Here is a 27,985-nt window from a genome sequence, read left to right on the forward strand (position 1 = left end):
GCAGCGCTGCCGCGGCCGGGCCGGAGCGGCGGCCGGGCGGGCGCCATGGGCGCGCTGCTGTGGTGGGACCAGCTGCGGGCCGGCAGCTCGGAGGTGGACTGGTGCGAGGACAACTACACCATCGTGCCCGCCATCGCCGAGTTCTACAACACGGTGCGTGGCGGCGCCGGCTGCCCGGCGGTGCGGTCGCGGCGGCCGCGGCGGCGCCGGGGACTGGGATAGAGGCGCGAGCTCGGCGGCGGGGCGGCCCGGCAGGGCGCTCTCCGTGTGGGGGGACCGGCGCCGGCCGTGCTCGGCGGCTGCCCCGGTTGCGGGGCGGCGGGTGGGCGAGCGTGCGGTGGCGGGCCGGCAGGCGGGTGGTCCCGCTGGAGCCCTGGGGGCTCCTCCTGCCTACCAAGTCCGCCTCGTACAGAGTTTTCATGGGATCATAGAATGCCCTTCTGTCGCTGCCCACTTCTTCCTTCTCCAGTCCCTGGTACCCCTAAAATTAAAGAAAAATGAACGGTTTGGTGGTGTAGGTATAAAATCGGGAGGTTTAGCAAGGGCTCATGACAAGCCGTTCAGTAAATAGTGTGCAGCAGGCCCTCTCCTCATCTGCGTCGAGCCTTGTGGCGGCCGAGTGCAGAACTTTTGGTACTGGATTGCCTGCGTCCAGTACCTGTTTGCACAGGTGTCAGCCACTTCATGGCCTGCAAGGCGGTGATGGATCAAGAAAAAAAACACCTTAGTGTTTGGAGGCAAAACTGGGTTTCATTCGGGTAGGTTTGGCTCCAAGAAGGCAAAGCTTCAAGAACAACTTGCCTTGAGGTTGCAGGATGAAGTCAGCAATGTACTTTTGGGAAAAGAAGAGATGTCTGTTTAAGAAAGTAGCCGAAGAAAGGAAGGAGAGGGAGGACGACTGATGTAATTATTGCTTCCTTCCAGTAAGTCATGGTTCACCCCGAGTCCTCTCACGCCATCCCAATACCTCTCAGCTGCTGGAGAGAACTTGTGAAAACATAGCCCCAGCAACGGAGCCAGACTGCCCTATACCGCGCATCTTGGAAGGGGAGCAATGCTCCTTACATCCTGTTGATGTAAATAATTGCAGTGACAAATAGATCCACCAGAGTGAAATAATGCATCGGGCTTTCTGGCAGTTTGCCTTGCCGTGAAAAACACGTGTCCAGGCGCAAACCCTGCAAATTTTCTGTTCTATAGCAGGTGGTGTGTGCACGAATGAGGAGCTGGGGCTTCTGCTTTGCCTCTTTTGTACTTTAAAATGGTCTTTTAGGTTTTTTCCTCCCAAATTCAATCCTTGTCTGAGCTGTCTTTCCCTTTCAAGCTGTGTTTCTTTGACTGCTAACATCCAGTGGAAGAAAGAAGTAGGTATCTGGCTTCACCCATTGGAGTGTGTATCATGGGGGGTGCTGCACATATAGAGCAGGTAGTTTCACAGTGCACAGTTTATATTGCTAACCTGTTGTTTTTTCTTGTAGTTTGCTGCCAAAGTTGTCTGGGTGGTGGCTGGTCTGTGCCATTGGAGAACTTTGAGGGTGTGGGGGGGAAACTGTCTGCTTTCTTTGTGTCTGATGTCACTGTGCAAGAACCAAAAACAAAGGGAGGAAAAGGTCAGGATAAACAAGTTTCTTGAAAACACCGTGTGTTTTGGAGCCAGCTATGCAGGGGGATGGGTATCCTTCTGACTGAACTGAGCTGATTAGCGGTGGTGTAGAAGCCTGCAAAATGCTAGGAGCTGCAGGTATGTCCAGATGAGTAACAGGTTCCAGACAGGTTAACAGAGAGACACAGCAAGTTTTCCCCAAAGCCCGCTGTATTGCAGCAGCTGTGTACAAATCAGCAAGCTGTACACCGAAAGGGGAGGAAAAAAGAGGCCACATTGGGGGTAGTCGTGTTTAGCCTCTCTTCAGTAGTAACAAGGCATTGTAAGGGTTTGACTTCTGTGTTAGCAACTTCTGAAAACTAAAGCAATGACTTGCAGTGAGTTGATGGGATTGTGCGACTGTGTCCCCAAAAAGCCAGATGCTCACAGGACAGTTGGGAAATTTTGGCCCTACTCTAACAGGCACCTTAAGTGGAGTCTAAATTTTATTCCTTCTAAGATGGTTCAGTTCTGACTCTTGAGTCAAACCCTCTTGAAGTTTCAGGAAGGACTCTTCAGCAGACCGGAATCTGACATCTGGGTCTTTAAGCTGTAGATTAAAACCTTGCTAATCCACATTTTAAACTGCCATGGCTGAGGTCAGAGTTGTAGTTGAGGTCTCACGCAATATTCATGTAAGCACAAAACTGGAACAGCTTATCTGAAACGTATTTTTAAAAAGTCATTTATTTATTCTGGTGGGGCTCAATCTTCATCTGTTATGCATAAATTTAACTTGATTTAGTTAAAAAGCAAACCAAAGCGCTCAACAGGATTAAACCACTAGGACAATATCTGTTCAGAGGTTTTGTACAAATTGATCAGACTAAATTTTAAAACATATATGAGCTAGACTGATGTGATTTTGTGTTCAGGTCTTACTCACTTTTAGTAAAGACGCCATGAAACACTTTGTAACTCAAATTGAAAGAATAGTGATAGGAAAGCTAGCTTTTTCTTTGGTTTGTTTGGGTTTTTTTTTTCCTGAAATGAATAAAGTAATGTGTCCTGATACAGTGTAACCCTACTCCAGAACATAAACAAATGCCTCCACATGATGAAAAGAATTTACCCTGTGCAGAGGTATTTACAAAAAAAGCTGTAGTTTGTGTTTTAAACACCTGAAAACAGTAACTTTTTTTTTCTGTTGCTAGTGAAGTCAGTACTTGCAGTTCAGTATGTTGCGTTCAGTTGTGCATGTACTACATATTTCTTGCCATTTCCATTTAAAGAGGGAATTGCCAGTGTTTTTATTCCTCTTCTTTTGTTCCCTATTGGCATGGAGATAAAAGTTTTAAAAAGCTATCAAATAGTCTTAAGAGTGTGAAAGAATGCTTGCACTCTCTCTACATCATCTTTTTTACTACAAAAGTTTGTTAGTGTGTCTGAGTGGCATGCTCATGGATCAGGGTGTAGAAGATACAAACCTCTGAACTCACCAAGAGCTATTTAGTCCATTTTTGCTTTCCCCTCCCGAAGAGGTAGTGCAATAAGTGTTGCCGTGGTGGTTGAATGCTACAGCTGCTGTCTGGGAGATGTACCAGATAGTAAAGAAAATGACCTTTAGTAGGACTGCAGGAAATATCCTGTGTCAGGACTGTGGCCAGATGTGAGTGAAGTTATGGGGTCATGATCTGAGCAAGCCCCTGGCATTCCCTGTGCCACATGTCCTGTATTCCTTTCATACAATTAAATAGTTGGAATTTAAAACTAAAGGTCCAGAATTGTATGAAGCCAGAGGATGGACTGTTATTGATGGGCTGCTTACCTTTTTTCCAGAACTGTAATTTTTAATTGTTGCCTTTTGCAGATCCCAAAGGAAATTCTCTGTACTCCTGTTACTAATTTTTGCACTAATCTTAACTGTCTCGGCATTTGAATTGTACATTATCAAACCATGCAGGCCAATTGTGTATAACGTAAAAAATTGCACATGCAACATACTTTCTGAATCCAGAGCCAAATGGATAGGTGCCTCACTTGCTTGGAAAGGGTGGTGGTAATAGTTGCAGTATATCTAAGGGTGTGGTCCTCATAAGGAGCCAGGCTGGCATCAGAGAGTGAAAACCAGCAGGTCAGTTCTACTGTTGGTCTAGTTGACACTGAACTTGAAACTAAGAGAACTTGAGCAACGTGTTTCAGAAAATATTCCAGAGTTCCGATTTGAATATAACTTGTGGAAAATGTTATATGTGAAACAGAACTAAGCTACTGCATGAGTGAGATACATGATTATCACATTTTTTGTAAACTTATAGAAAAGAATTTCAGTACTTTTATGATGTTAGGAAATCCTCCTGGTGGCCATTGCAAAGAGTACAAGTCATGGCCAAGCGCCAGGGTGCAAGGGTTTTCTTGCATTTGCAGGTAGGACCTTAACATGAACGGGAGTTCAGTGCCAGAAGAGCACTACTGTAGGGCAGAACCGCTCCCTTGTCAAATCACTAGTGTAAACCTGCATTGCTACAGGTATGGTAAGTAGGTGTGTTTCCTTTGTCATCTTGTTCCTAGGCAGAATACGGACTTTCTAGCCAAATTTTTATAGACTGTGATTATCTGGTCTGATTTTCTTCCTTGGTCAGTTCTAGCTGTAGAGATGGAAAGGTTTTCTTCCACACCACTTTGTTTATAACAATCTATTTTTTCCCCTTCACACCTCTCTTGGGCCTAACTGTGGCTGAAAGCCTAAAATGTGTAGAGCACTCCCAGGTCCCCAGAGGACTTGTTCATATTCCGTCATCCCTGCTACCAGTCACTGTGTATGCTTCCTACCTGTTTTGGGGCGAGGGGAGCCCTCCTGCTCTGTGCTTGTATCAGCACGTCGCACACTGGGATCCTGGTCCATGGCTGTATTCCCAGTGTTGCTAACCGTCTTTGCTGCATGGAGCTGGTGGTTTTTTTATGAATGGAAGACATTTGAGTGGGCCTGTTTGGTTGAATGTGTATGTTGTTTTACATGGATTAAGCAAACTGATCTGCTTCTTAAAATCTGCAAAAATAGGATATTACTTTATAAATAACTCTTTGGTCTTTACCTTGCCTCCCTAGGGTTGTGCAGTATCCTGCACTCTGACATTGCCAGGTGCCCCTGTTGTCAACCTTCCACCGTCTTAATTTGTGAATGACAAAGGCAAAATTTGCCACCTTGGTGGGGTGAAGGATTTCTGTAAGAAGAGTTCTTTTATTCTGACTGAAGAGGTGCTTGGTCTATGGCACTGTTCATCAGCTGGTGTCCCCACAGGTTTTTCACATCTGGTTTATGAGTCTGGCTTCCTACGTGGGTAAACACACTGTAGGAGCTGGTATTTGGTGAAAGGATTCAACCCTTGCATCGGTTCAGAAAGGGCAGTCCAGTGGGAGGTGGCTCTCTGGCACCTTTCCCTGGCATGGCTGGTTGGTGTTGTGGCCTGACTGCAAGGAGCCCTCTGCATTAGCAAGTCTTTGCTTGGGCTGTATGCTGTTACCAGGGTGCTGTTGGCAGAGATTTGCATAGTATGTAGACACGCCAGAGGGACAGGATGCCATCCAGAGGGACCTGGACAAGCTTGAGAAGTGGGCCTGTGTGAACCTCATGGGGTTTAACAAGGCCAAGTGCAGGGTCCTCCACCTGGGTCGGGGCAACCCCCGGTATCAATACAGGCTGGGGGATGAAGGGATGGAGAGCAGCCCTGCCGAGAAGGACTGGAGGGTACTGGTGGATGAAAAGCCGGACATGAGCCAGCAATGTGCGCTCGCAGCCCAGAAGGCCAATCGTATCCTGGGCTGCATCCAAAGAAGCGTGGCCAGCAGGTTGGGGGAGGTGATTCTGCCCCTCTGCTCTGCTCTGGTGAGACCCCACCTGGAGTACTGCGTCCAGCTCTGGAGCCCTCAGCACAAGAAAAACATGGACCTGTTCAACCAGGTCCAGAAAAGGGCCATGAAAATGATCAGGGGGATGGAACACCTCTCCTATGAAGAAAGCCTGAGAGTTGGGGTTGTTCAGCCTAGAGAAGAGAAGGCTTCGGGGAGACCTTATTGCAGCCTGTCAGTACTTGAAGGGGGCTTATAAAAAAGATGGCGGCAAACTTTTTAGCAGGGCCTGTTGCAACAGGACAAGGGGGAATGGCTTTAAACTAAAGGGGGGGTAGATTTAGACTAGATATAAGGAAGAAATTTTTTACAGTCAGGATGGTGAAGCACTGGCACAGGTTGCCCAGAGAGGTGGTAGATGCCCCATCCCTGGAAACATTCAAGGTGAGGTTGGACGGGGCTCTGAGCAACCTGATCTAGTTGAAGTTGTCTCTGCCCACGGCAGGGGGTTTGGACTAGATGACCTTTAGAGGTCCCTTCCAACCCAAACTATTCTATGATTCTATGATTTGCAGCTATAAACTGCGTCGGTGATGGCTCTTTCTAAGTATTTTAATGAACTCTAAAAGCCAAGACTTTGGAAGGAAATGCAGCTTGTCTGTGAGGATGTACCTCACTGTGAGGGAAGGTGTCAGGCATGAAGTAGACGGTGCTGAGAAACTGCTTCTGTAATCATTGTTATTTTGAATGCCAGCGTAGGAGTATGTTTTGATGAGCCTTGCAAATGTTAAATGAGATGTGTCCATGTTAATCATTGTAAGCTCTGTTCTCAGACCATGTTGAGTGGTGGACAATAGTAGCTGAACGAACAAATGCCTTCTTCGTATGTCATTCTTGAATCCTTTCTCCACTAGATTTTATTAATGTCAGTAAAAGTTTGTAAGTCTCTGCGAAGAGGCGATCTGTCCCAAAGGAGTGCTCTTGTCCCAGAGTTGTTTTCTATGTCTGCTTTAGGGGAATGTTGCTGGGGATGATTTTCTCTTGTGCTTGTGCTAGGCAGGGGAACATGAGGAAGCTGAGGAACTTGTCCTGTCCCCTGTCCCGTTGTGAAGCAGCAGTAGAGTCTTTCCATAACTGCTCAGTTATAGTGCCACAGCTGGCCCTCAGCAGTGGCAGCTCCTTCCAGGGAGAACCAAGTAATCACTACAGTGGCAGCTCCTGCTAATTGCTGGTAAAGTGTTTTCAGCCTTTAACTAGAGAATCATGCTTTGGATTGTTGGTAATCATGAGGAAATATGTCTTTGTTCAACTGTTACATATAAAACTAAAAAAAGCTAGCAATGGTCTGAATTATCAGCCTTTTCACCTCTCTATAACTAGTTTTCAATCATACTCAGTTGTTTCTGTAATGGGGAACCAAGAGGAAAAATAAAGTGTAAAAGGATGTACAGCTTCAGGCTCTCTTTACCCTGCACAAAAAGGGTTCTAACTCTTTTAGCTTAGCTTTGTATTTCAGACCTTCCAGACAATAGCTATTGCTCAGTGACTTGACCTCCAGAAAGCTTGACTAGCCCTGTCTAGTGCCAGTACTTCTAGTGCTTTTTTCATGCTAGGCTTGACACCATTAAGAGGACAGGTCACTTGCCAGGACGTCCTGTTCCTCAGCTCGTTGCTCTTGTAGGCTCTGGATTGCAACAGTCTTGAGTATTTGCAGACTCTCAATAAAATTCCTCTGGCACTAGACTTGAAATGTAATTTAAAGGTGTGACTAGCCACATTTTATGTTGCTTAGAGTTTTTATGCTGTTATTAGTTTAATGATATTAAACAAAACAAGTTGATGCTTTGCAAAAACAGCTCAGCTTTGGCAGAAACTGAGGGCCATAATTTGTTGAGCTGGGGTTTCACTGGATGACACAATGTTTTTATAGATGTCTTAGGCAGCCTATGAATATTTAAGGTTTGTTTATTTTCTGTCCTTGTGATACTGTTTTTTTTTTCCCCTAGATAAGCAACGTCTTGTTTTTTGTTTTACCACCCATATGTATGTGCTTATTCCGTCAATACGCAACCTGCTTCAACAGTGGAATATATTTAATATGGACTCTGCTAGTTGTGGTTGGTAAGTTGGTTCGTCTCTGTTTGCCTGCTTATGCATGAACTGAGAGAGGAAATCAGTTTTTCCTGTTTGTGCTTGATTGTTTTGCAAAACAAAGCAATCCTGACATCTACGGAGGTGTTTGCTTGTACTTGCTTGAAGCTGAAGCAGCCGTAGTTTCTGAAAGGAAAATGCCTTTTGCAGTTTGAGGTTGGTGGGAACTTCGGCCTTAGTTCTGTTCCCTTCCTAGCGTTCCTTTGCATAACTTCTTTTGTTTACGTCTGGGCTTACTCTACAGTAGTGCTGACCCTCCTTCCACTGTTGTTGTTGCTTAAATGAGAGCTGAAAGTGCCCAGCACAACTGAAGAGGATAACAGGTTTTGCATTGTAGTGACAAGGCCCAAAGGCTTAGCTATTTTGTAGATGTGAGATTCTTAAGCTTTTTCATTCCTGGAGGGCCTGGGAACTTTTAAAGGGATAATCAGAGCCCTGTGGGGCAGTGTGACACTTTCCACCTGTAAACCTATATCATAGAGTAGTCATCAGATGCTGCTTTTCATCTTTGTCTTACCCATTCTTGTGCTATTGAGAAAATTCAGAAACAGCATTTGGTTTTGCATTTAACTTTACCACGTGATGTTTTTTCACATATACCTACTTTTCTAGTAGGAGCTGGCATCTTTAGCTGCTGCTTTTGTAATGTGTTTGCTTCGTAATTAATGAGGTGCTGATTATTTGGATTGCCTTCTTAGAAAAGTTGGCGTTTGTTTTCCGGTTTTCTTTTTTATAACCTTTTCTAGACTAAATGGTATCCGCCATTTGCTATGAGGTTCTGAACATGAGCAGTGTGTTTTGGTCTATACAGTACTGCAATTATTCATATTGCCTTTTGATTGATTCTTCCAGGCATTGGATCTGTTTACTTTCACGCCACCCTTAGTTTCCTGGGCCAGATGCTAGATGAGCTGGCTATTCTCTGGGTCCTGATGTGTGCTCTTGCTATGTGGTTCCCTAGGAGATACCTGCCCAGAGTTTTTCGGAATGACAGGTAATCATAAAATCATACATGTACATTTTCATGTTTCTTGAAACTTGTTATGCTAACACCTAAACCTGCATGTAATGGCACTGAGTTATCATCCAGCCTTGCCACTGCCACCGCTATCTTTTCTCACTCCATTCTCTTCCTGTTGCTTGTATCTCAGCCCATTTTGTTCAGAATTCCTGAGGGTGCAGTTGCTGATGGTGGGATTTACACCCTGTATCTTCAGTTCTTGGGATGAGGTGTCTTGCCTCTGGAAGTACCTGTTCTTGTTGATTCTAGGGAGACCTTTACATGAGTCGTTTACGTAAGTTGTGGCTGAAGTAAAGTAAGAGAAACCCTCTTTCATTCTTCCTTTTGTATATCCTAAAGTGTACATAGAAGTGGACCTATGGAAGTCAGATGAATTTTCATCTGAATATTTAAGGCAGTGGTTAAGGATGGTGTTTAAGTATTCAAAAGCTAAGTATTTGTTTAGAAGCCTACTGTCGTTGTAAAAGGATTTTTTTTTTCTTGCAGGATTAAAAAAAGTGCATTGTAGCCAGTTTAAAGAATCTGGTTGTGGTTTGTCCCCCCGTAAAAAAATTGTGCTGTAATCTTTGTATATATTGCTCTTTTATGCAGTAAAGAAGTTGAGGTAATGGAGAGGTTTGAATTACAGCACCGATGTTCTTCTCTCCGAAAATTGCGAAGGCTGCTGCCTCTTGCCTCCTTATATTGTTACTGCCTGTGGGTTTTTTGTGGTTTTTTTTCCTTGACATGTGCATGATTAGAAATTGCTGGGGGGGGGGGAGGGGAGAGAAGGTTGGTGCCTACATCGACCATTCCTCAAAATAGCTTGCACTGAGAAAAGTGTATCTTGAATTACCATGTACAGTCTATGCAGTCTAATGGCTTTGTCATGTTCGTGTGAATTTAGTACTTCTGCATATTGCTGCTACAATACAAGCACACAGTGCTGCTACAGGACACCATCAACTTAACAAGCAAACAGGTTTTACTGGGGTGTTTTGGTCGACGACATGACTTTTGGACATTTAGTTCAAGTGAAGAAGAGTTCAGAGCCTTGAAAAATTTCTGTGACTGCATGTAAATTATTCCTTAGAAGCCTAAGGGGATTGTTACATGTCATCTATCACTATCTTCTGATAGTGTGCTGGGTAGGTTCATAGTATGGGCCAAGAGGTTAAGCTGTATCCTTTTTAAAAGGAATAGTAACAATTTTTGGGTGAAATCCTGTTTCTATTGGACTTGGTGTTAAAACTATAAATAATAATCTCCCAGGTTAAAACTGATTCATAAAAATACTGAGATGAGGTGAAGGATGTCCCCTATCTTAAATTTCTCAGAACACTTCTTCCTGAGAATCTGTCAAGTTACGTGTTAAGGTCTTGATTCTTTTCTGAAGTGTACAGAAGAAAGACATACTGGGCAACAAACCCTAACCCACAACAGGTTTGGTTTATCTTTTTGGTTTTTTGCTTTGCATAGCTAATCCTCTAATATTATATCTATCCTGTGCACACTACTGTGGTCTTCACTTTCTTCATCCTCATCACATTCTGGATTTTCAATGCTGCAAATGTTTTTGTCTACCATGACGAATTGTGGTGTCTTTAGTCATTAAGGCATTCACATCAGATCAGAACTTCCTACTTAAGTAACTTATTGCCTTCCAGCAGAAAGAAAAACTTTAAAGCAAAAGGCAGATGGAATGAGCTAGTGAAGGTGAAGGTGATGACACTTGTGGCCAGGGAATGGTGCTGCACAAGTATACTGAGACCCTACTTCAGACATAGAATTAAAGACAGAAGAGCCGTCCTTGGACAGCAACTAGTTTTGTAAAGCTATGGGCAATAGTTGAAGGGCAGCCTGATGATCCTCTGTCTGCCATAGTCCTGCCACAGACTGGAAATGGGTTGTTTAAAGTCCAAACTTGAAGTTTAAACAACAGTTAACATATATTTAATTTAAAAGTTGTCAGGCTGTCTATATAGGCCCCAATTGTGATTTCATTTATGCTAAGAATATACCAAACTGTAATCTTTAAAAAGTGTGGGAATCCCTCACCTACTGTTGAATTTGGTTAAAAGAAATGTTCTTGCTTACCTTGTCGTTTTCAGTATCTGTAAGGCTTAAAAGAGATAAGGGAAAATAAAACAGACTGTAACATGACTCTAGAAGTTGGGGAATTCATGGTAGCAATATATTCTAAAAATCCATGTTAAAAGCATGAAGAATGATGACACAACACAGCTTTGAGGAAGTACAGTGCTGTGTGCAGAGGTGGACTTGTTCCTGACTTATTGTGGGAGGAAGAAGATCGGAGTGTGGCCTTTGGATTTTGAAACCAGTGATTAGTGTGTGTGTGCATGTGTATGTATACATATACATGGCTGCTTCAGGAGACCACAGTCCAGCAAAGATTTGTGTATGTAATTAACTCTGCATGCACATGCAAATCTGTGCAAGATCCACATCCATTTTATGCACATTGTCATTGCACCTCCTGAACACACCTAGAGAAACCTAAATTTTGTTACATTATTAAAATAATTTTAAGTTCTGGTTTTAGTAATTAAAAGTTTTGAATTAAAAGCTGTTTTTCTCCCCCCAAAAAAACTATTCAGGAGCCGATTTAAAGCTGCCGTGGGTGTCCTGTCTGGAGTTACTACCTGCCTCGCCTTCATTAAGCCTGCCATCAACAACATCTCACTAATGACTCTGGGTGTTCCCTGCACAGCTTTGCTCATTGCTGAGTTGAAGAGGTGAGTACATTTCTCCTGAATGCAGCGTTGCCTTCTGAGATTCTTAGGCCACTGTGTGATGGTGATACACTAGACCTGGCTTCAGTGCTTGTGATAGCAGATCAGAAATGCTTCTCCCACATGCAAGTATAAACTTGTATAAACTTGCTCTGCCAGTTCAGACATTTTTGGCAAGGATTTTTTTTTTTTCCCTAGGCCATTATATTAGGTCAGATACTGTCTGTCTTCTTGCGACATATCTCTTGCTGCAACCTGATCTAAGTCAAATTTGTTTGTTTATTGTGGAATCAGGGCAAGGGTTTCACTCTACTGACAACTTATATTCTGCATAAGGGTGAGGTGATCTCATGATCACAGTCTGAGTACTAGAGGGAATGTGGAGCAAGGCCCAAGCATGCATGGAAGATGTTCCAGCTCTCAAAGTTGTACTGTGAGTCTTACACCACTTTGTCTTCGGACGTGGATAATATGATGGAGTAAGACTGACAAAGGTGAGGTTAATCACTAGGCTGTAGAGGATAGCTATCAGTCAGGGCCTTAGAAACTATAAAACCAGAATGCAAATAAAGAAGAACCTGAGGCTGATCTTAACATTTTAAAGAGTCATACTATGATAACGATACCAGCAGCTGTCCATAGACTTTTTTTTTTGCACCTCTTCACCCACTGCAAAAAGGACCAGATGAGTACCAGCATATGAACTTGTCCTTTCCCCTCTTCTCCAGTGTCTGAGAAGGATTTTACAACTTATGTTGGCTCTTACATATTGCATTTGTAAATGTCCATCAAAAACAAGAGTAGGACCAAATGTCTGCATTCTGACTGCTCCTGTTAGGACAGAGATTCTCCTGTTTGCTACCTTACCCTATTCTGCCTCTGCTTCTCCATACAGTGGAAGCCTCTGCTAACAATGTTTTTTAAAGGTGTTCATGAGCCTTTTCTCATTAGACATCCTGCTGAGCAGCATTTATTTCTGTGGTCAAAGAAACTCAGTAAACAGGAAGAAAATTAACTCTATCCCAGCCGAAACCAGGACAGCAAATTAGTTGTAGACGAGAAGGTTGGTAGTTGAAGAATGTTGGTGGAGGTGTCTCATTTTGATGAAAGCACCAAGGAACTACTGACAGGGCAAATGAAGATCTGATTGTGGCACTGAATAATTTATGTGAACTCTCTACGTATCAGTTTTCCAGGCATGAGCTCCTGAGAAACTTTAAAGGACAAATAGTTAGTGTCTCATAAGTTTGAATACTATTGTGTCAAAACTAGGAATTGGTATGCCTACAGATATTTGCTTTTTAAAACTCCTTCTGAAAGGTCATATCTTATTAAAATGTGTGGAGTTTCCCTGTCTGTTTTTTGAGAGAGAATTAAGGACGCAGATAAACTTTCTTTTAAATTGGTGATTAAAAAGGGACCTAAAGTGACATATGGCCCTCTTAATTGTGCATTGGGATGATGCAATACCTATGATATTTTTTGATGAATTCCTAAGTGTAAAAGGCAAATAATTAAAGGTTTTATTTTAAGCTATGCTGATCTCTAGGAGATTTAAATTTGATACATTCTTGTAAACCCAGAGGAGAGGAGTCATCTCATCCCTTTTTGCAGGAGAAAAAATAATCTAAGCAGTATTTAAAATGCCTGTGGTTCTCCCATTCTCTACTACCACGGTCAGTAGGGGGCTACTCATCTGAGTCCTGGCAGTCTGCAGTGGAAATTTGTCTGTGAAACGGGTATTTGGGGAAGGAAGGAGAAGAGCCTCCAGAGTAGTTTCTTCTGTTCCATGCTGAAGTTTGTGATGTGTTAGACCAAAACTCCCTGTTGTTATTCCTGTTTTAGGCTGGTCTCAATCTTGTACAGAATTCTGGTGAATCAGAACCACTGTTTTTTCAAATGAGAATTTTCTGCCTCTCATTTGTCCTTGATGAGGAGATAATACTGTCACAAAAGAGCATTATGTTCTTAAATGCGGAGCTGGTAGGGTAGAGTGTATTCTAGGAAGTATTGTGGGCAGGAGATGATCAAAAGAGCAAAAGGTAGTAAGTGCATACTTGTCCTTGAAAGGCAAAGAAATTGTAAAACTTTATTCTCATTTCTGTCCAAACAAATCCCTTCATGTGTTTCATAAAAAAAGAAAAGCTCTCCTAGGGGATGGTATCAGGGAGAAAGTGGATGTGGATCCTTTGGTTTGCTCGTCCAAATAAAATAACCATTGAGATTATAATGTCATCAAATTAGTATGATTTAGTGAGTCATCATCAGGCATGTAACTATCTCCATGTGCAGATAGATGCTAGAATACTGTTGCTTAGCTGACATCTGAGCCTTGAGCAGTGAAGGTTTACCCTAGCTTCAGGGCTATCCGTTCATATTTGATCCTCCTACTAGAAACCTGGCTGTGGGGGAGCTCTGCTTCACTGTTGCAGGTGGCTCACGGTTCCCTTATTCCCTTGACTAAAAGGTTAAGCTAGTTAAAAGTTTAAAATATTCCTTAGGCTATAAAGGGAGTTACCGGTGTCAAAATGAATCAAGCAGTTAGTCGACATCCAGCAGCTTGCACTGGTTTGAAGAAAATCTGGTGTGTTTTGTTGGGGGTGCCGTGACATTGGAAGATAACACTGCTGGAAGTGCGTACCAGCCCAGTCCCTCAGGTAGCAAATGGCTGGGGCACACCAGTGTTTGCAGAAACTCTGGTATTTAAATAACTGCTGTTTGTGTTTAACCGAAAACACCATGCATTGTATAGGCAAAAGGTACAAATGGAAATGCAAGCTTTGTGGGGTCCAATTTCTTTCAGACTAGAGTAAGGTAGGAGCATGTCACAGATCTGTGCACAGCAGCATGAACTGCTCTTTTAGACCCTCAGCTGACAGGTTCTGTTTCAGTGGTAGCTTGAATGATCAGTGCCTGTGTCTATTGAGAAATAAAAGAAATGGGTTGGGTCCATGTCTCTTGCCAGCATCCAGGTGGTATTTGCATTACATCTCATTGTGGTAAAAGCAGCGGCAGGTAGGAAGCTTTGCAGTCACCTGTCTCCTCAGCAAGCATGTCCTCAGCCCATCTGAAGCAGAGTCATTGCAGGAACTGAAAATTCTATGATGCATGGTCACAGAAAACCCAGGAGTATTGCACAGATCAGCAGACTGTACTCTCCTCATTGTGCTTGACTCTTTCTGCCTTAGAGTAGTCTTTTGCAGTACACCCTGCAGCATCTAGTCTTAAGTTTATAAAAATAAATTGCAGTACCTGATGGTGGTACTGAGCAAACCTGTCATTACAATCTGTACCATTTCTATGGCTGATCTTGCGTTGGGAAAGTTTCTTCAAGTAAGCTTTCAGTTTTCCTTTGCAGCCCTGAACTCTTTGAACCATGCAGGTTAATTGTCCTCTCCTCTTGCTATTCAAACTAGTCAGATATTGACAGGCATGGTCACTGACTAAAGGAGCTGGATGTTTGAGGCCAAGCCTCTTATATGAAATTGGATGCAGTTGCACGTGTTTGTTTATGTCCTTCAGACAAGTCCAGGAAAGCCTCTGTGTTCTCAATACACACACCCTTTCCTCTGTCAGAATGCACAAGTTCCCACTGCAGCAGTCTAGTTTTATCTGTCAAATGTACAAAATTGATCCATGCATGTATCCGCTTAGGTACACAGTTTAGCATCTTGCTCTTATGAACAGTTATGTGTCTCACTGAAGACTGTAAATCTGCCTTAGCATTAATGGGAGGGAATTAAGCCTGGTATGCTTAATACAGCGGTGTTTTTTGACCAATAATGATTTTTCCTCTTCTTTTATGAAGGGCTCCATGCTGTCTAGCCATTTGGTAGAAGCATGAATCCTCCAAAATGAGGAGGATTTACCAGTATAGTTTTACTGATAAAACTGCCAAATCTTGGATTTATTTCTTACTGGGGTGTCTCATAAAAGAGTATAAGGAAGAATTAGTGTAGCTGCGCTCTGGAACTTGATAGGCAGCTCAAAAATCTCCTTACCCTTTCTCTTCTCCATGCTCCTTGTAGCCTTTTTAAATGTAAAGATGCTATTTTATAGAAACAAGCCTTTTTTACAGTATGCAGCACAGACAAACTTGAAGCCATCTTGGGCAAGCCCTGTCCCCTCTTACTGTCTTGGTGGTTTGCCAAATGGATTGGAGGATTCAGGCCTAAGAAAAAAGCCATTTTGGTTTATGTGCTAAGTGGAGTGTTAATTTTTGTGGCAGTCATGTAGGTGTTTTTGTTATGAAAACAATCATTGTGATATCTTTCTTGTGGAGGAGATGACAGTTTAGCCGGTAGTTGAAGCACTTTTTTGAATCATAAAGATAGGTGTGATGATTTTGAATGCAACATTAGTTATAGATGGCTTTAAAAAGAAAAGCCAGATCCTAAAACCAACTTGCGCAAAGGACACTGGAAAAAATCCTCTGTTAACAAGATTAGGCAGTTGGTAACTTTTCTGTCATTAATCCAGTAGCTATAAAGGTGCCTTCTGCTCAGCCTTAGGAGTTTCTTAATCCCAAATGCCTGTTAAAATGTCCACTGAAATAGCATTCCAAGAGTGAAAAAAAAATCCTACAGGGAAAACTCCGCTAATTCTTTAGCTTGCAATACACCAGAGGCAGGTATACTGCTGCTCCTGCAATACATTCAGAAAAGTGTTCCTGGACAGAGCACTCTGTGTATGTTTTTAATTTTTCTGAATGCTTAGCTAGGCTCCCTTAGCAAAGCTCTGGTACCAGTGGCAGTTCTGCTTTTCCACCACAGAGAGGCAGAAGTCATTCTCTGCCCCTGTCCTTCTCCAACTGAGTAGTTGGAGATCATCTCACGTGCAGGAGGGTGTAGTGACAAATATGAGCTTGGGGACAGAGCTGGCATTACTACTTCCCTGACAGTGAATGCAGGGTAGCCTGTGGCTTGTAGGCTGTGTATGGCCATGGAGACAATTAGCGGTAAATGTTGGAAAAATTAGAACCCTGTAAATGTATCAAATGAGAACAACAGTTTTTGGACTAAGAAGTATTTTGGGTGGAAGACAGAAGGACCAAAGAGCTTTTTGGGCTGTGCTGCACTGCACTGTTAGTCAGTTGTCAAGGACAGTCATGTATAAAGAAGATCACGAACCATAAATACCACTGCAGTGCACACAGTAAAGACATGTTTGCCTATTCTAGCTCCGTCCTCCAGGGATACACATTTTAATTGCTTCTGAGTGTCACAAGGTGAAGTGTCCCTTTAAAGGACCTGTTTGCCAGGCATTGCTCACCTTCCAGATGCAGTGAATGAGCCCAAGAATTGTGTGGAAGAAGACTGGTGATTCAGTGTCAAGTCTACTGGTGTGACTGGGTTGAAGCAGAGAGAAAGGTTGGCTGGTGATCTGCTGGAGAGGAAGAGGCATGGAGACATTCCCAATAACTTTTTGGCAGAGGTGCAAGGCATAGAAGATGAGTGTGGATTAGAAGAGCCCCTCCTGAAGACCTTGGGACAGAGGAAGGGATTGTGGGGCATTTGGCATTGACTTTTTTTCCTTCTAAGATGTAGAAGGAGAAGACAGGGGCCTGTAACCCTGATGAAGGCTGAATATTCCTTGTTATACTGGCTGGAGATTTGGCTTATTGGTTTACTCTTGAGATGTAGCTCAAACAAGTCACTTTAAACAAATTATTCTGTCATCTGATTAGTAAGTTTGGGAGTGCTTTTGGGAGGTCATATCAGTGACCTGAAAAGAGCAGTTCATTGAAGCAAGAATTGTCCAAGAGCACTGACCAGTTCTCGGATCCCTGGGAAATTCACCAAGTGTTTAACAACAAGAACAAAAAAAGGCAGGGGGGGAAATCCCAAATCATAGCTTTGTTCTTGCAGAAAGCAGGGGAGCTGAGCCGTGCCTTCTCTTGGCCACATAGGGCTGGTCATGTCCCGGTCTAGCTTTGCTTTATAGGTACCAGTAACAGCAGAGCTGCATCTACTGGCACCAAGAGGTCTGACCCCAAAATAGCAAGTGTAGGTAATTATTGACTTTAATAGCATTTTGGGACCTGAAGATTATGTTGATGCCTCCTTTTTCCGGATTCTACCCTTTTGAGCAAAGCTGCACAGTTGTTAGGATAGTTCCAAGATGTGGAAAAGAACAAAGCATCATATAGGGAAATAAAATTGTGAGCTTTTTATTAGACCTGCAACACAGGTAATGCTATGCAAGTATCCTGGCATCTGCTGTTGTATTCAGTGATGGTCAGCTGCAGACCACACTGCATGTGACAAACCAACCTAATCTCCTTCTATACCAACCTAATCTCCTTCTATACCAACCTAATCTCCTTCTATACCAACCTAATCTCCTTCTATGACCAGGTGACCCGCCTAGTGGATGAGGGAAAGGCTGTGGATGTGGTCTACCTGGACTTCAGCAAGGCCTTTGACACTGTCTCCCACAGCATTCTCCTAGAGAAGCTGGCGGCTCACGGCTTAGACAGGTGGACTCTGCGCTGGGTCAAAAACTGGCTGGATGGCCGGGCCCAGAGAGTTGTGGTGAATGGAGTTACATCCAGTTGGTGGCCGGTCACGAGCGGTGTTCCCCAGGGCTCAGTACTGGGGCCGGTCTTGTTTAATATCTTTATTGATGATCTGGATGAGGGGATTGAGTGCACCCTCAGTAAGTTTGCAGATGACACCAAGTTGGGTGGGAGTGTTGATCTGCTCGAGGGTAGGAAGGCTCTGCAGAGGGACCTGGACAGGCTGGATGGATGGGCCCAGGCCAACTGTATGAGGTTCAACAAGGACAAGTGCCGGGTCCTGCACTTTGGCCACGACAACCCCATGCAGCGCTACAGGCTTGGGGAAGAGTGGCTGGAAAGCTGCCTGGCGGAAAAGGACCTGGGGGTGTTGGTCGACAGCCGGTTGAACATGAGCCGGCAGTGTGCCCAGGTGGCCAAGAAGGCCAATGGCATCCTGGCCTGTATCAGAAATAGTGTGGCCAGTAGGAGTAGGGAAGTGATCGTGCCCCTGTACTCGGCCCTGGTGAGGCCGCACCTCGAATACTGTGTTCAGTTTTGGGCCCCTCACTACAAGAAGGACGTTGAGGTGCTGGAGCGTGTCCAGAGAAGGGCAACGAGGCTGGTGAGGGGTCTGGAGAACAAGTCTTATGAGGAGCGGCTGAGGGAACTGGGACTGTTCAGCCTGGAGAAAAGGAGGCTGAGGGGAGACCTCATCGCTCTCTACAACTACCTGAAAGGAAGTTGTAGCGAGGTGGGTGTTGGTCTTTTCTCCGAAGTAACAAGTGATAGGACGAGAGGAAATGGCCTCAAGTTGCGGCAGGGGAGGTTTAGATTGGATGTAAGGAAAAATTTCTTTACTGAAAGAGTGGTGAAACATTGGAACAGGCTGCCCAGGGAAGTGGTGGAGTCCCCATCCCTGGAGGTTTTTAAAAGACGTGTAGATGAGGCGCTTAGGGACATGGTTTAGTGGGCCTGGTGGTGTTGGGTTGACGGTTGGACTCGATGATCTTAGAGGTCTTTTCCAACCTCAATGATTCTATGATTCTATGATTCTATAAAAGCAAATGTTTTGTGCTTTCTTTCTCTCTGGTGTACCTCTATATGAACAAGTCAGGTTTCTTGTGGAGGGAGAGAACTGCAGCTTAGTTAACATGAGGAATTCTGTCTGAGACGTGGATGCCTGCGCCATCTACTAAAGCGTGCTTCTTTGGGCCCTCTGGGTAGAGGCTCTTACCTTACAAGTTCTCTGGAACTGTTATAACTTGGGGAGGTGGAAATCAACTAACCAATTAAAAAAAACCTCATCCAGTTCCTTTTTTTACCGATCTTTATATAGTGACAAATACAAACAAATCTGAGCACTTGCTGTGTGGCTGGTTGTTACCAGACAGCATGCTTAACTAACCACTTGTTGTCCTAGATATCCCTCCCTAGATATGGGAATGCTTTCATGTTTGCCCACCATTTGCACATTGGTATTTAAGACAATACCCAAAACACAGCTACTGATTAAAAGGTTTGTTTTGTCACCTCACCACTGCCTTGCATCAGAGCCACATTTACGGTAAGTAAAGTTCTTCTGTCAAGGACATTTATGGTGGAGCTATTTCAAGGATGTGTGCCTGGCACTATGAATCCTACCCTAAAATACATACAGCCAAAAAGCATCAAGCTGCCATTACAAAGCAAATTTTGTTTTGTTGTATAACAACTTCTTTGTGTTTTTCTCCTCAGGTGTGAAAACCTGCGTGTGTACAAACTGGGTCTCTTTTCAGGTCTTTGGTGGATGCTAGCACTTTTCTGCTGGATCAGTGACAAAGTGTTTTGTGAGATCTGGTCCTCATTTAACTTCCCCTATTTGCACTGTGTATGGTAAGTGTTGTGTATAAACTCCACAGTTTGATTCAAATGTGATACGTCCTCACAACATTACCCTTCTGTGCTGCCTGGTGGCTATTTCTAGTTAGTGCTAGATAGAATTGCTGGTAAGATCATAAGCCCAGAGCAAGTCTCACGCTATCCAAGGTGGCAGATTTAGGAGTTTCTTTGGCCTGATCAGATTCTTCAGACACTAAGTTCATTAATTGTAACTGGATTCCTTGCCCTACTGGTTACTAAAAATCCCACAGCACTGCTCAGCTGAAGTAGTCACTGTGAAAGCTTAAACTTCCACTGTTAACAACTGAGGGTGAAGTGCAGGAGTAGTGAAGGACTTTAATGCCTTTTCTCTTTTACCACCAAGCAAATTGTGCTCTCGTATTCAAGGTGCCATATCTCAGCATTTCTACACAAATATGTCAGGTGCAGAGAGGCCAAAAAGCTGCAGCCAGTTTAGACCAAGGATAAGCTACAGTTTTGTAGTTTTCCTTATTCTCTGTATTCTTTGCCTGCATGCAGAGGGCAGACAGCAACCCTGTGGGGGACTCAGGGGAAGAAGGTGAAGGACAGACTGATTTTAAAGCATGGTGATATAGTTGATTGCTTTACTGAAGTCACGTTACTGATTTTTTTCTCTTTTTTTGGGGGGTGGGGTGGGTGTCTATTCTTAGGCACATTTTGATTTGCCTTGCGGCGTACCTGGGCTGTGTCTGCTTTGCTTACTTCGATGCTGCCTCTGAGATCCCCGAGCAGGGCCCTGTCATAAAGTTCTGGCCCAGTGAAAGATGGGCGTTCATTGGGGTTCCATACGTCACCCTCCTCTGCGCACACAAGAAATCACCTGTGAAGATCACGTGAAGTTGGCCATGGAATGGGGATGGAGTTTCAACTTACATTCCAACACAGACAGTATTTAAATAATGATAAACAAATAGGGTTGTATTTTATCTTCTTCCTAAGATATGCAGCACGTCAGGTGTCATAGAAAGAGGAGGCAAGTGTGTTCTTTCCTCTCTCTGGAGAGGGGAGAGCAAGTAGGAAGGTGGAGGCACTTGAACACTAAAGTAACCACTAGCTTCTCTGGTTGGCTCTGTTTTGCACTGTGATTTCAATGTAGCATTTCTCTTGATAAAAGCTCTTTCCAAATACCAGGGTCAAGGAATGATGTTTCTGCAGTAGGTCAACTCTGGTGCTCGATTCACTTCTTTTGTGACTTCTGGCTTAAGGCCTTTGTTGCAAAAGAAGCCAGTCCAAGATGCCTACATGCCATCCTGTGTCCTTAGCTTTGATTTTGATGTGTTTGCACATGGCCACAAGAGTGTGCTCGAAGCACGTGCTCCTCCCAGCCTGGTGTGTAACACAGGGAGTCCGGCTGTGCATCACATTGGGTCACGGAGTATGTGGTTGCTTCCCCAAGTACAACAGGAGACCAGTGCAAAGTGTTTGTAACTGGGTAACTGGATCAGTGCAGTTAGGCAGTGTAAATGCAGGAATAGCTGACAGAAGATTCAGTCCCCAAACCTAAATAGGAGTTCAAGGGATTTGAATTTTTCTGTATTTCCACTGACCTGTGGACATTTGTATGCTGCATATTTCCCTCTTACAAAAATGGCACAGAAATCCCTCTCTACCTCTGGAGACACGTTTGGTCTTGAATTTGGCGTTGAAGCTCACACAGAAGTGTGAATATTAACTTCAGTAAGAGCTCAGGTCAACATAGATTGACAGTGTGATTAAACTATAAAAACTCATAGGTGCCTAGCTGTACGTCTAATTTGAGAGTTAACTTCTCACCAATGCATTGCAAAGTGACATGAACAATAGTCCAGTACTCTGCTAGTTATACTTAGGAAAAAAGTAGATAACCACTTAGAAACCAAGCAGAAGACTTAGATTTCAGTGAGCAATGAAATGTGACATTGAGTCTTGCATTCTTACAAAGGAATTGTAGATTGAAATTTTCTGTTTGTTTTCAGCCTGTTTTGTAAAGATAAGGGATGTCTAGATCCATTTAGTTTTAAGGTTATATACTTTGGGGTTGAGATTCAGGAATGGCTATGGTTCTTGCAAGCAATTTGTACTAGGTCTGTTTAAAAAATGATGCAAAGTGCAGGCATGTTTTTCAAATATTAGCAATTGTAGCTGCTAATAGCTGCAGTCTTGGAGAAAGTGGGGTCTGTGTACATTCCACCTAATATCAGAATTGTAAGTGCATTAAGGCTTTGGATGTATACTTTTATTAAAGTGATATTTCCTTTTTGAATATTAGACTAGGAAATACCATTTCCTCTGTGCTTTGCTGAGAAGTCTCATGTTGTACTTGTTTTTTATCAATGTGAAAATTTATATACAGTATCATCTTTAGGAAAGTGGCTTTTAACAAGAACTTTGGGGTGAATTAACTTTCAAGCACTGTAAAACCTTTCAGATAACTTTTGTATTGAAATTTATGCTTAGAAAACAAGAGCTAAGGTGTATGCTGTTACACTTAGAGCAAAGTTGTTAGTGGGAGATATTACTGTTGTCTTGAGAACTTCAAAGCGGGTAAGTAGCCTACTGTCAGATTGACTGACAGATCATAAAAGTAGCAAAATCTGTCCAGTGGAACAATGCAAATTTATACCACTTGATAGTAGATTTGTCTAACAGAAACTTGTTTTATGGACAGACAGTCATATAATTTTTGTATGAAACTTGTTTGTAAAAATTCATACAGTAATGTTTGTTACTCTTTGAAACACATCTGCTTTTTCCTTTTCTTTCCTCTCTCCCTAATTATGAAATGCTCAGTTTCAAACACTTCTCAGGTATTAAAAGTCATGTGATTAGATCCTTATTACAGATAGGCTTGCTGGCTGGAACCCAGCTAAGGTTGCTGATGCCTGACATGGCCCTACTTTGAGTAAGATTTTTTTATATTGTTTGCTAAATTATTATGTTATGGTAAATAAGTTATTTTCAGTATTGCTTGCGAAATTAGTAACTGCAGACATAATGTACTGTTCAAAATGACTGGAGCCTTCCTACTTCATATTTTGTTTGAAAGCAACCTCTGACTCAAAGGGCTCTAATCAACCTGCTGTCAACTGCTGTGTTCTGCTCTGCAGAGTCTGACTGCTCACAAAGAAGTAATTTTATAATTTAAAAAATGGTAGTAGTGCATTCAGCTATTGCAGAGGTGAATGCATGCAGGCACAGGCCAAGAATCATCTCCTGTATTTTTATTAACTAACCTCTAGCCTTCATACTCTTCATAGGAGATTCTGTGAACAAAGATCACTATCTGATATTCAAAGCTCCACTGTAGAACTGGTTGGGATTATTCCACTGTAACAGCAGCCCACCACTTTTAGATGTAGCTACTGCACTTTACATTAAATTAATATTAACTTATATGTTCTGACAAAAGCTACATTTATTTCAAAAAAGAAAAAACATGCCATTTTTACCAGATTCACAGCTTCACAGATTGCACTTTGGACTAAGGCTCCAGTTCACGATAACATTAGTACCCAAAGAAGTATGTGATTGGCATACAGAGGGGTTTGTGCACTGCCGTGATCATACAGATGAATAGACTTGTGCACAAATAGCCGTATTATGTTGGAGTATAAAGTGATGTATATGCACCCTCAGGTTTTAAAGCCCCAGAATGCTTTCTTCCCTTGCAGGCAGGAAGTGAGTGGGTTCCTAGTCCTTAGGTTCAATTAGTATTTTAGTTTAATTAGTGGGATGCAATAGTGTGTTGAGCATAATGTAGATTCTGTATATTGGCGTGTGATATCCATCATTCCTTGAATGTTAAACTTCAGGTTATTTAAGAAAGGATTTTTAGCTCTCAGTGATGGCAAACACTTGCCCAATTCACAGTCACTAAAAACTCAATAAATAGCATGTAAGGAGTGGTGTTGGGGGTTTTTTTTCCCATCTCCCTTGAAGTCTGTATACTGAATGTTTGTGGAAAGCATGTAATACTTTGCAACATTAAATTGCATTTGGAATAAATATTGTTTGCCTTTTCATACATCGTGTTTGTGGAGAATGCAGCTGCCAGTATAGTAAGGATGACTTCTCTCTCACACAAGTAACAGCAGTTCTGACTGTTAGAGGAGGAGGGAGACTGCATTAGATAGAAGACCATTAGTTAATGAGATAAAGATTACTTTGCTGAGCAAACTGATTTTTTGCAAGTAGAGAAAATACTCGGAAAACTGCAAGCCCATGAAGCAACAGGGACAAGTAGCAAGAAATGGCTAAAAATGAGTGGCCTGTATTTCCACAAATCCAGAAAACTAGGTCGGAGTACGTCTGGGAGAGCAAAGTGTGAATCTTCAGTATTTGTTACCGAAGACTGTGCTCCCAATTTAGGGAGGGAGATTATGGCTGTATGTAGTAGCCTTGCACATGCTCCTCCCCTCCTACTTCCCTTTTACCGCAGTTCCTTTTGCTGCACGTAAAAGACCTTCTTCGAGACCTTTGTGGATCCCCATAAGCCAATGTGATCAGGCTTGAAATAACTGTTGTGTGAAAGCATAGCTATAATTCAAGAATGTGACTCACTCAGAGTTAATATCTGTAGTTGGCAAGATGTCAAAACCAGCTGGTTTTGGCTCATATATTGTCCTGTCACTCAGCCTGCCCTGGAGATTATTGACATGGTTTCCCATGGAAACAAGGGGAACATCATCGTACCCCTGCATTTCTCTGATAACTTCAGAGCTCCTGGCTTATTTTGACCAAATCTGACAGAGACAAGAGCTGTAGAGATAATTTCCTACAAGCTGTGCAAGACAGATGGTCAGGTAGAGAAGCCACACCTCTGAGACAAGCTGTCTCAAGAACCATGTTGTTAAAATAACAGAGAACTTACCCAGGAAGGAAACCAAAGCAATGCTCAAGTTCTGGATGGGCTTTGACTGTGGCTCGTACCAGCTGCAGCATCAGGAGCCAATTACACATGGAAGGAGTTTCACAGGTTTCTGTTCCAGAGATGGAGGAATTACTTTGCTGTAACATACACAAACCTGCCTTTTTCTCCAAACTCAGGAGGCAGAAACTTCCCCAAGAGGGGCAATTGGAAATCTTGTATCACCATACACCTGGCTGTCAGCTAAACACAGTGCAAGCTGAGAAAGACTGAAGTTTGAAGGAGGTGACTTCTGTGCCCACAAACTCAGGAACCATAAAAAACTGTTTGTAAACTCCCAGCATATAGTGAGGAGGTGAGTAGGAGTTTGTCAAGAGCAAGTTGTGTCTGCCTAATTTAGTTTTCTTCTACAATAGGGTATTTGCTGTCCCTGTGGCTACGGAAGAAACGGTATACTGTTAGATTTTGATACTGATAAGATTTCTAGCACTGTCTGACAGGACATTATTATAAAAGTGCTAGAAAACCTGGGTTTGATAAAAATTCTGTGGATTAGTGTGAAATTGTTTGGATAGCTGCTTCTGAGATGTTCTAGGTGGTCCATTATAAAACCAGAAGAAGGTGTCAAGTGGAGTTCAGCAGGGAGTCTTTCCTGGGTCACCTTCTGTTTAATTGCTCAGCAGTGGCCACATGGAAGGTATTGATAAACTGAAGTCTGGAAAAGTTCACTAATACCTTGAAAAACAGGTCTAAAATCCAAAGGTAGCTTGCTGAATTGTAGACAATAGAACAAAATTGAGTAACAGCAAGGTATTACACATATACAGGCATCATTGACAACACTGAATGCAGAATAACTAGGAAATGAGCAGTTCTTCGTACAAGAAACAGAAGGGTTAGTGTAGATCAGAAGCCAATTATAATACGATAAGGCATCGCCGCATTAAAAAGAAAAAAGACAATGGCATACTGAAAAAAAAAGATCTGTAAGGAAGAAATACTTTCCCTCAGAGAAGGATAGCAATGAGGATTACCAGCAGTTGGGAAAAAATGGCCTGTGTGGAGAAACAGGCTTTTGTCAGCCTTAAAAAGCAGTGCGAGATGGGCATTAACAGGATGCAAGTATGTAGAAGGAAGTGTGCAAAGATTCAGACAGGGCATTTAGGAGAAGTGAGGTGCAGGAGGCACAAGAGTAGACTGGCTGTGGGGGCTCAGAACCCCTATCTCTTCATGGAGATAGGTGTTTAAGGAGCAGCTGGAGAAGCTATAGGCATTTATATAGCCCAGGGCATAGCTGATCCTGCCTTGGCACAGGGACATGGGGTAGTTGGTGTCAGTCTGGTGACTCAGACACTGAATTTTTTTCCTCTCATTTCTATGCTTACACACACAGGCTGGACACAGAATGGATTGCGGACAGAGCTGGAGATGAGGACTTGGCCTGATTGCCCTGGCAGGGAAGTACTAACTGTAAATAAGAGCATCTGTGCTCTCCAAAGGGACTGGGCTTTGTAAATTGCCAATGTCCCAGCTTATTTCCCATGAGTATGATCATGGCTAGACCTTCATGTTCCCAGACTCTCCTAAGAGATGGAAACCACGATGGAAATTAGTTTCCAGTAATGCCCACAATGCTGACCACTGGGAGGGGAGAAAGGTGGAACCCAGACAAAATTCAGTGGTGTGTATACTGTGGAGCACACATAGTTAATCACCTTCCCAACCCATATTCTGACTGGCTCACTCTCTCCTTGCTGCTTACCCTCAGCATGCAGAAAGTTGCCTAGAGAGACACTGCCTGCTCTGTGTCCACCTTTCTCCAACATAAGTACCTTTCTTTTAAAATGCATGTCTTCCTTGCCTTCTGGAAAGTTTACCATTTCATTCCTGATGCAATAGTTAGTTCAAACAAAGCAAAGGCCTGCACAGAGGCAGCCCAAAGCTTGGCTTTCTCAAAGCACGGGCAGAAAAAAAACACCTTGCGTTTTCTTGCCTGTGCTCACCCTCAAGCACACCATGTCTTTTAACCTTTCAGTAGCTGGTTTGTCAGATGTAGGGCTCACATAGGATGTATCTCTCTTAACAAACCCAAGAGGCAGATGACTGGCATATTATCAGACCCTGTAGTATCTGGATGCTGTCTGAACCTTAGCTCTGGCAGAAGTTTGTTCCTGGTCACCATTTTTGTTAGCTGCCAGAACTTACTGAGGGGCTTTCCCCTACTGAGGAGACCTGACAGTCCTTCGTTCAATATTCTAATCCTTTCAGGGGTCTCAAAGGTTCCCAGGCCCTTGGATCACAATTTAATTTGTGAGAATTTGCCCCAAGAAACTCAGCAGTGAGAGAAACCATGCTATATTACATAGCTTGTTGTTGACCACAATGTACTTGACTGCCTATTTAGAAACCAGATTGCATGTGTCATGTCATCACATACATTAATTGGTTCAATCTGTGACTTACCAGAGTTACAGGATTTATCTTTCTGAAGCACTCAGTGTCAGCTTTTAAAGTGTCAAAATGAAGACTCCTTTTTAAAGCATCTAGCTTACTTCTCTGCATTGTTTTTAGAATTCGAAAAGAAGCTCTGAAATTTGCAATTTCTCTACATCACTATTAACTATTCACATTTCTTCTTCATATGCTTGACCAGAAAAAAAGAGATAACCAGTGAGCAGAAAGTCCACATATCATTCTTTAAGTTCATTGGTTTTTACACCTACTTCTGCCAGAGTCTGGAATGGTCTACTGAAATAGTCCAAATTATCTTTGAAAAGATACAAAGGAGTTACTCTACTTCTCCTCCATAGCTTCTTATAAAACATTGAGAAGTACTGTGGTCCTGTCTCTATTCCAATTATCCCAAATATCTTTGTTTATGTCAGGGTTCCTACCTCAATGACAAAGTAAATATAGCAGCTTTATTTTGTTGCATGGATTCTGTTAAGTCCGTTAATCCTGTAAAACTTATTTTGAATTTATCTATCTCATAGACTATATGAAACATTCTTACAATTACGAAGTGATCAGCTTAATAAATGCTAAAGAAGGAAAATATCTGCAACTCAAAAAAGCAAGAACAAAGTTCTAAGCAAGTTGTTTTGATGCTCATATTCTGTATAACCTTGGTATCAGCGGGGAACATGGAGAGTTCAAGGAACCTAAAGAGTCTGGAAGTTGTTTTTGAATGACTTTCATGGGACTGGATAAAATGTAAAACATATTTTGGTCAAGAAAGAACTGTGCAATACAGGCAGGGCATGGAAAATTCAAGTGTTAAAAGACATAATCAGTAACTATATAAGTACAAAAAGAAAGCAAAAACAAATGGATAAAAAAAGTAGACATCTAATGTAAAAAGATAAAGGTTATTCTAAAACACTAGATACACTCAATATTTACATTA

The 27,985-nt window shown here is 42.7% G+C and overlaps 1 protein-coding gene across 7 annotated transcripts; it reads left to right on the plus strand.

The window, feature by feature from the left end:
• The first annotated feature begins 32 nt into the window (after positions 1 to 32).
• On the plus strand, positions 33 to 27,973 carry ACER2 (alkaline ceramidase 2). Of its 7 annotated transcripts, XR_012997370.1 has the most exons (8): positions 33 to 153; positions 7,438 to 7,552; positions 8,435 to 8,576; positions 8,734 to 8,877; positions 11,201 to 11,338; positions 19,569 to 19,706; positions 24,759 to 24,934; positions 25,973 to 27,973. XR_012997370.1 is itself a non-coding variant. In XM_076362203.1 (7 exons), the coding sequence occupies exons 1-7, from the start codon at positions 46 to 48 to the stop codon at positions 20,568 to 20,570; spliced, it is 972 nt and encodes a 323-aa protein (XP_076218318.1). In that variant the 5' UTR covers positions 33 to 45; the 3' UTR covers positions 20,571 to 23,734. The 7 variants fall into 7 exon arrangements, 5 of the variants coding, with proteins under 5 accessions (XP_076218318.1, XP_076218320.1, XP_076218322.1 ...); XR_012997371.1 differs by lacking the exons at positions 24,759 to 24,934; positions 25,973 to 27,973 and adding an exon at positions 20,384 to 20,456 and having other exon boundaries at positions 19,610 to 19,706; XM_076362203.1 differs by lacking the exons at positions 24,759 to 24,934; positions 25,973 to 27,973 and adding an exon at positions 20,384 to 23,734.
• Positions 27,974 to 27,985: the final 12 nt, after the last annotated feature.

This window comes from Aptenodytes patagonicus, chromosome Z (genome assembly GCF_965638725.1).
Source record: "Aptenodytes patagonicus chromosome Z, bAptPat1.pri.cur, whole genome shotgun sequence".
NCBI classification, from domain to species: domain Eukaryota; kingdom Metazoa; phylum Chordata; class Aves; order Sphenisciformes; family Spheniscidae; genus Aptenodytes; species Aptenodytes patagonicus.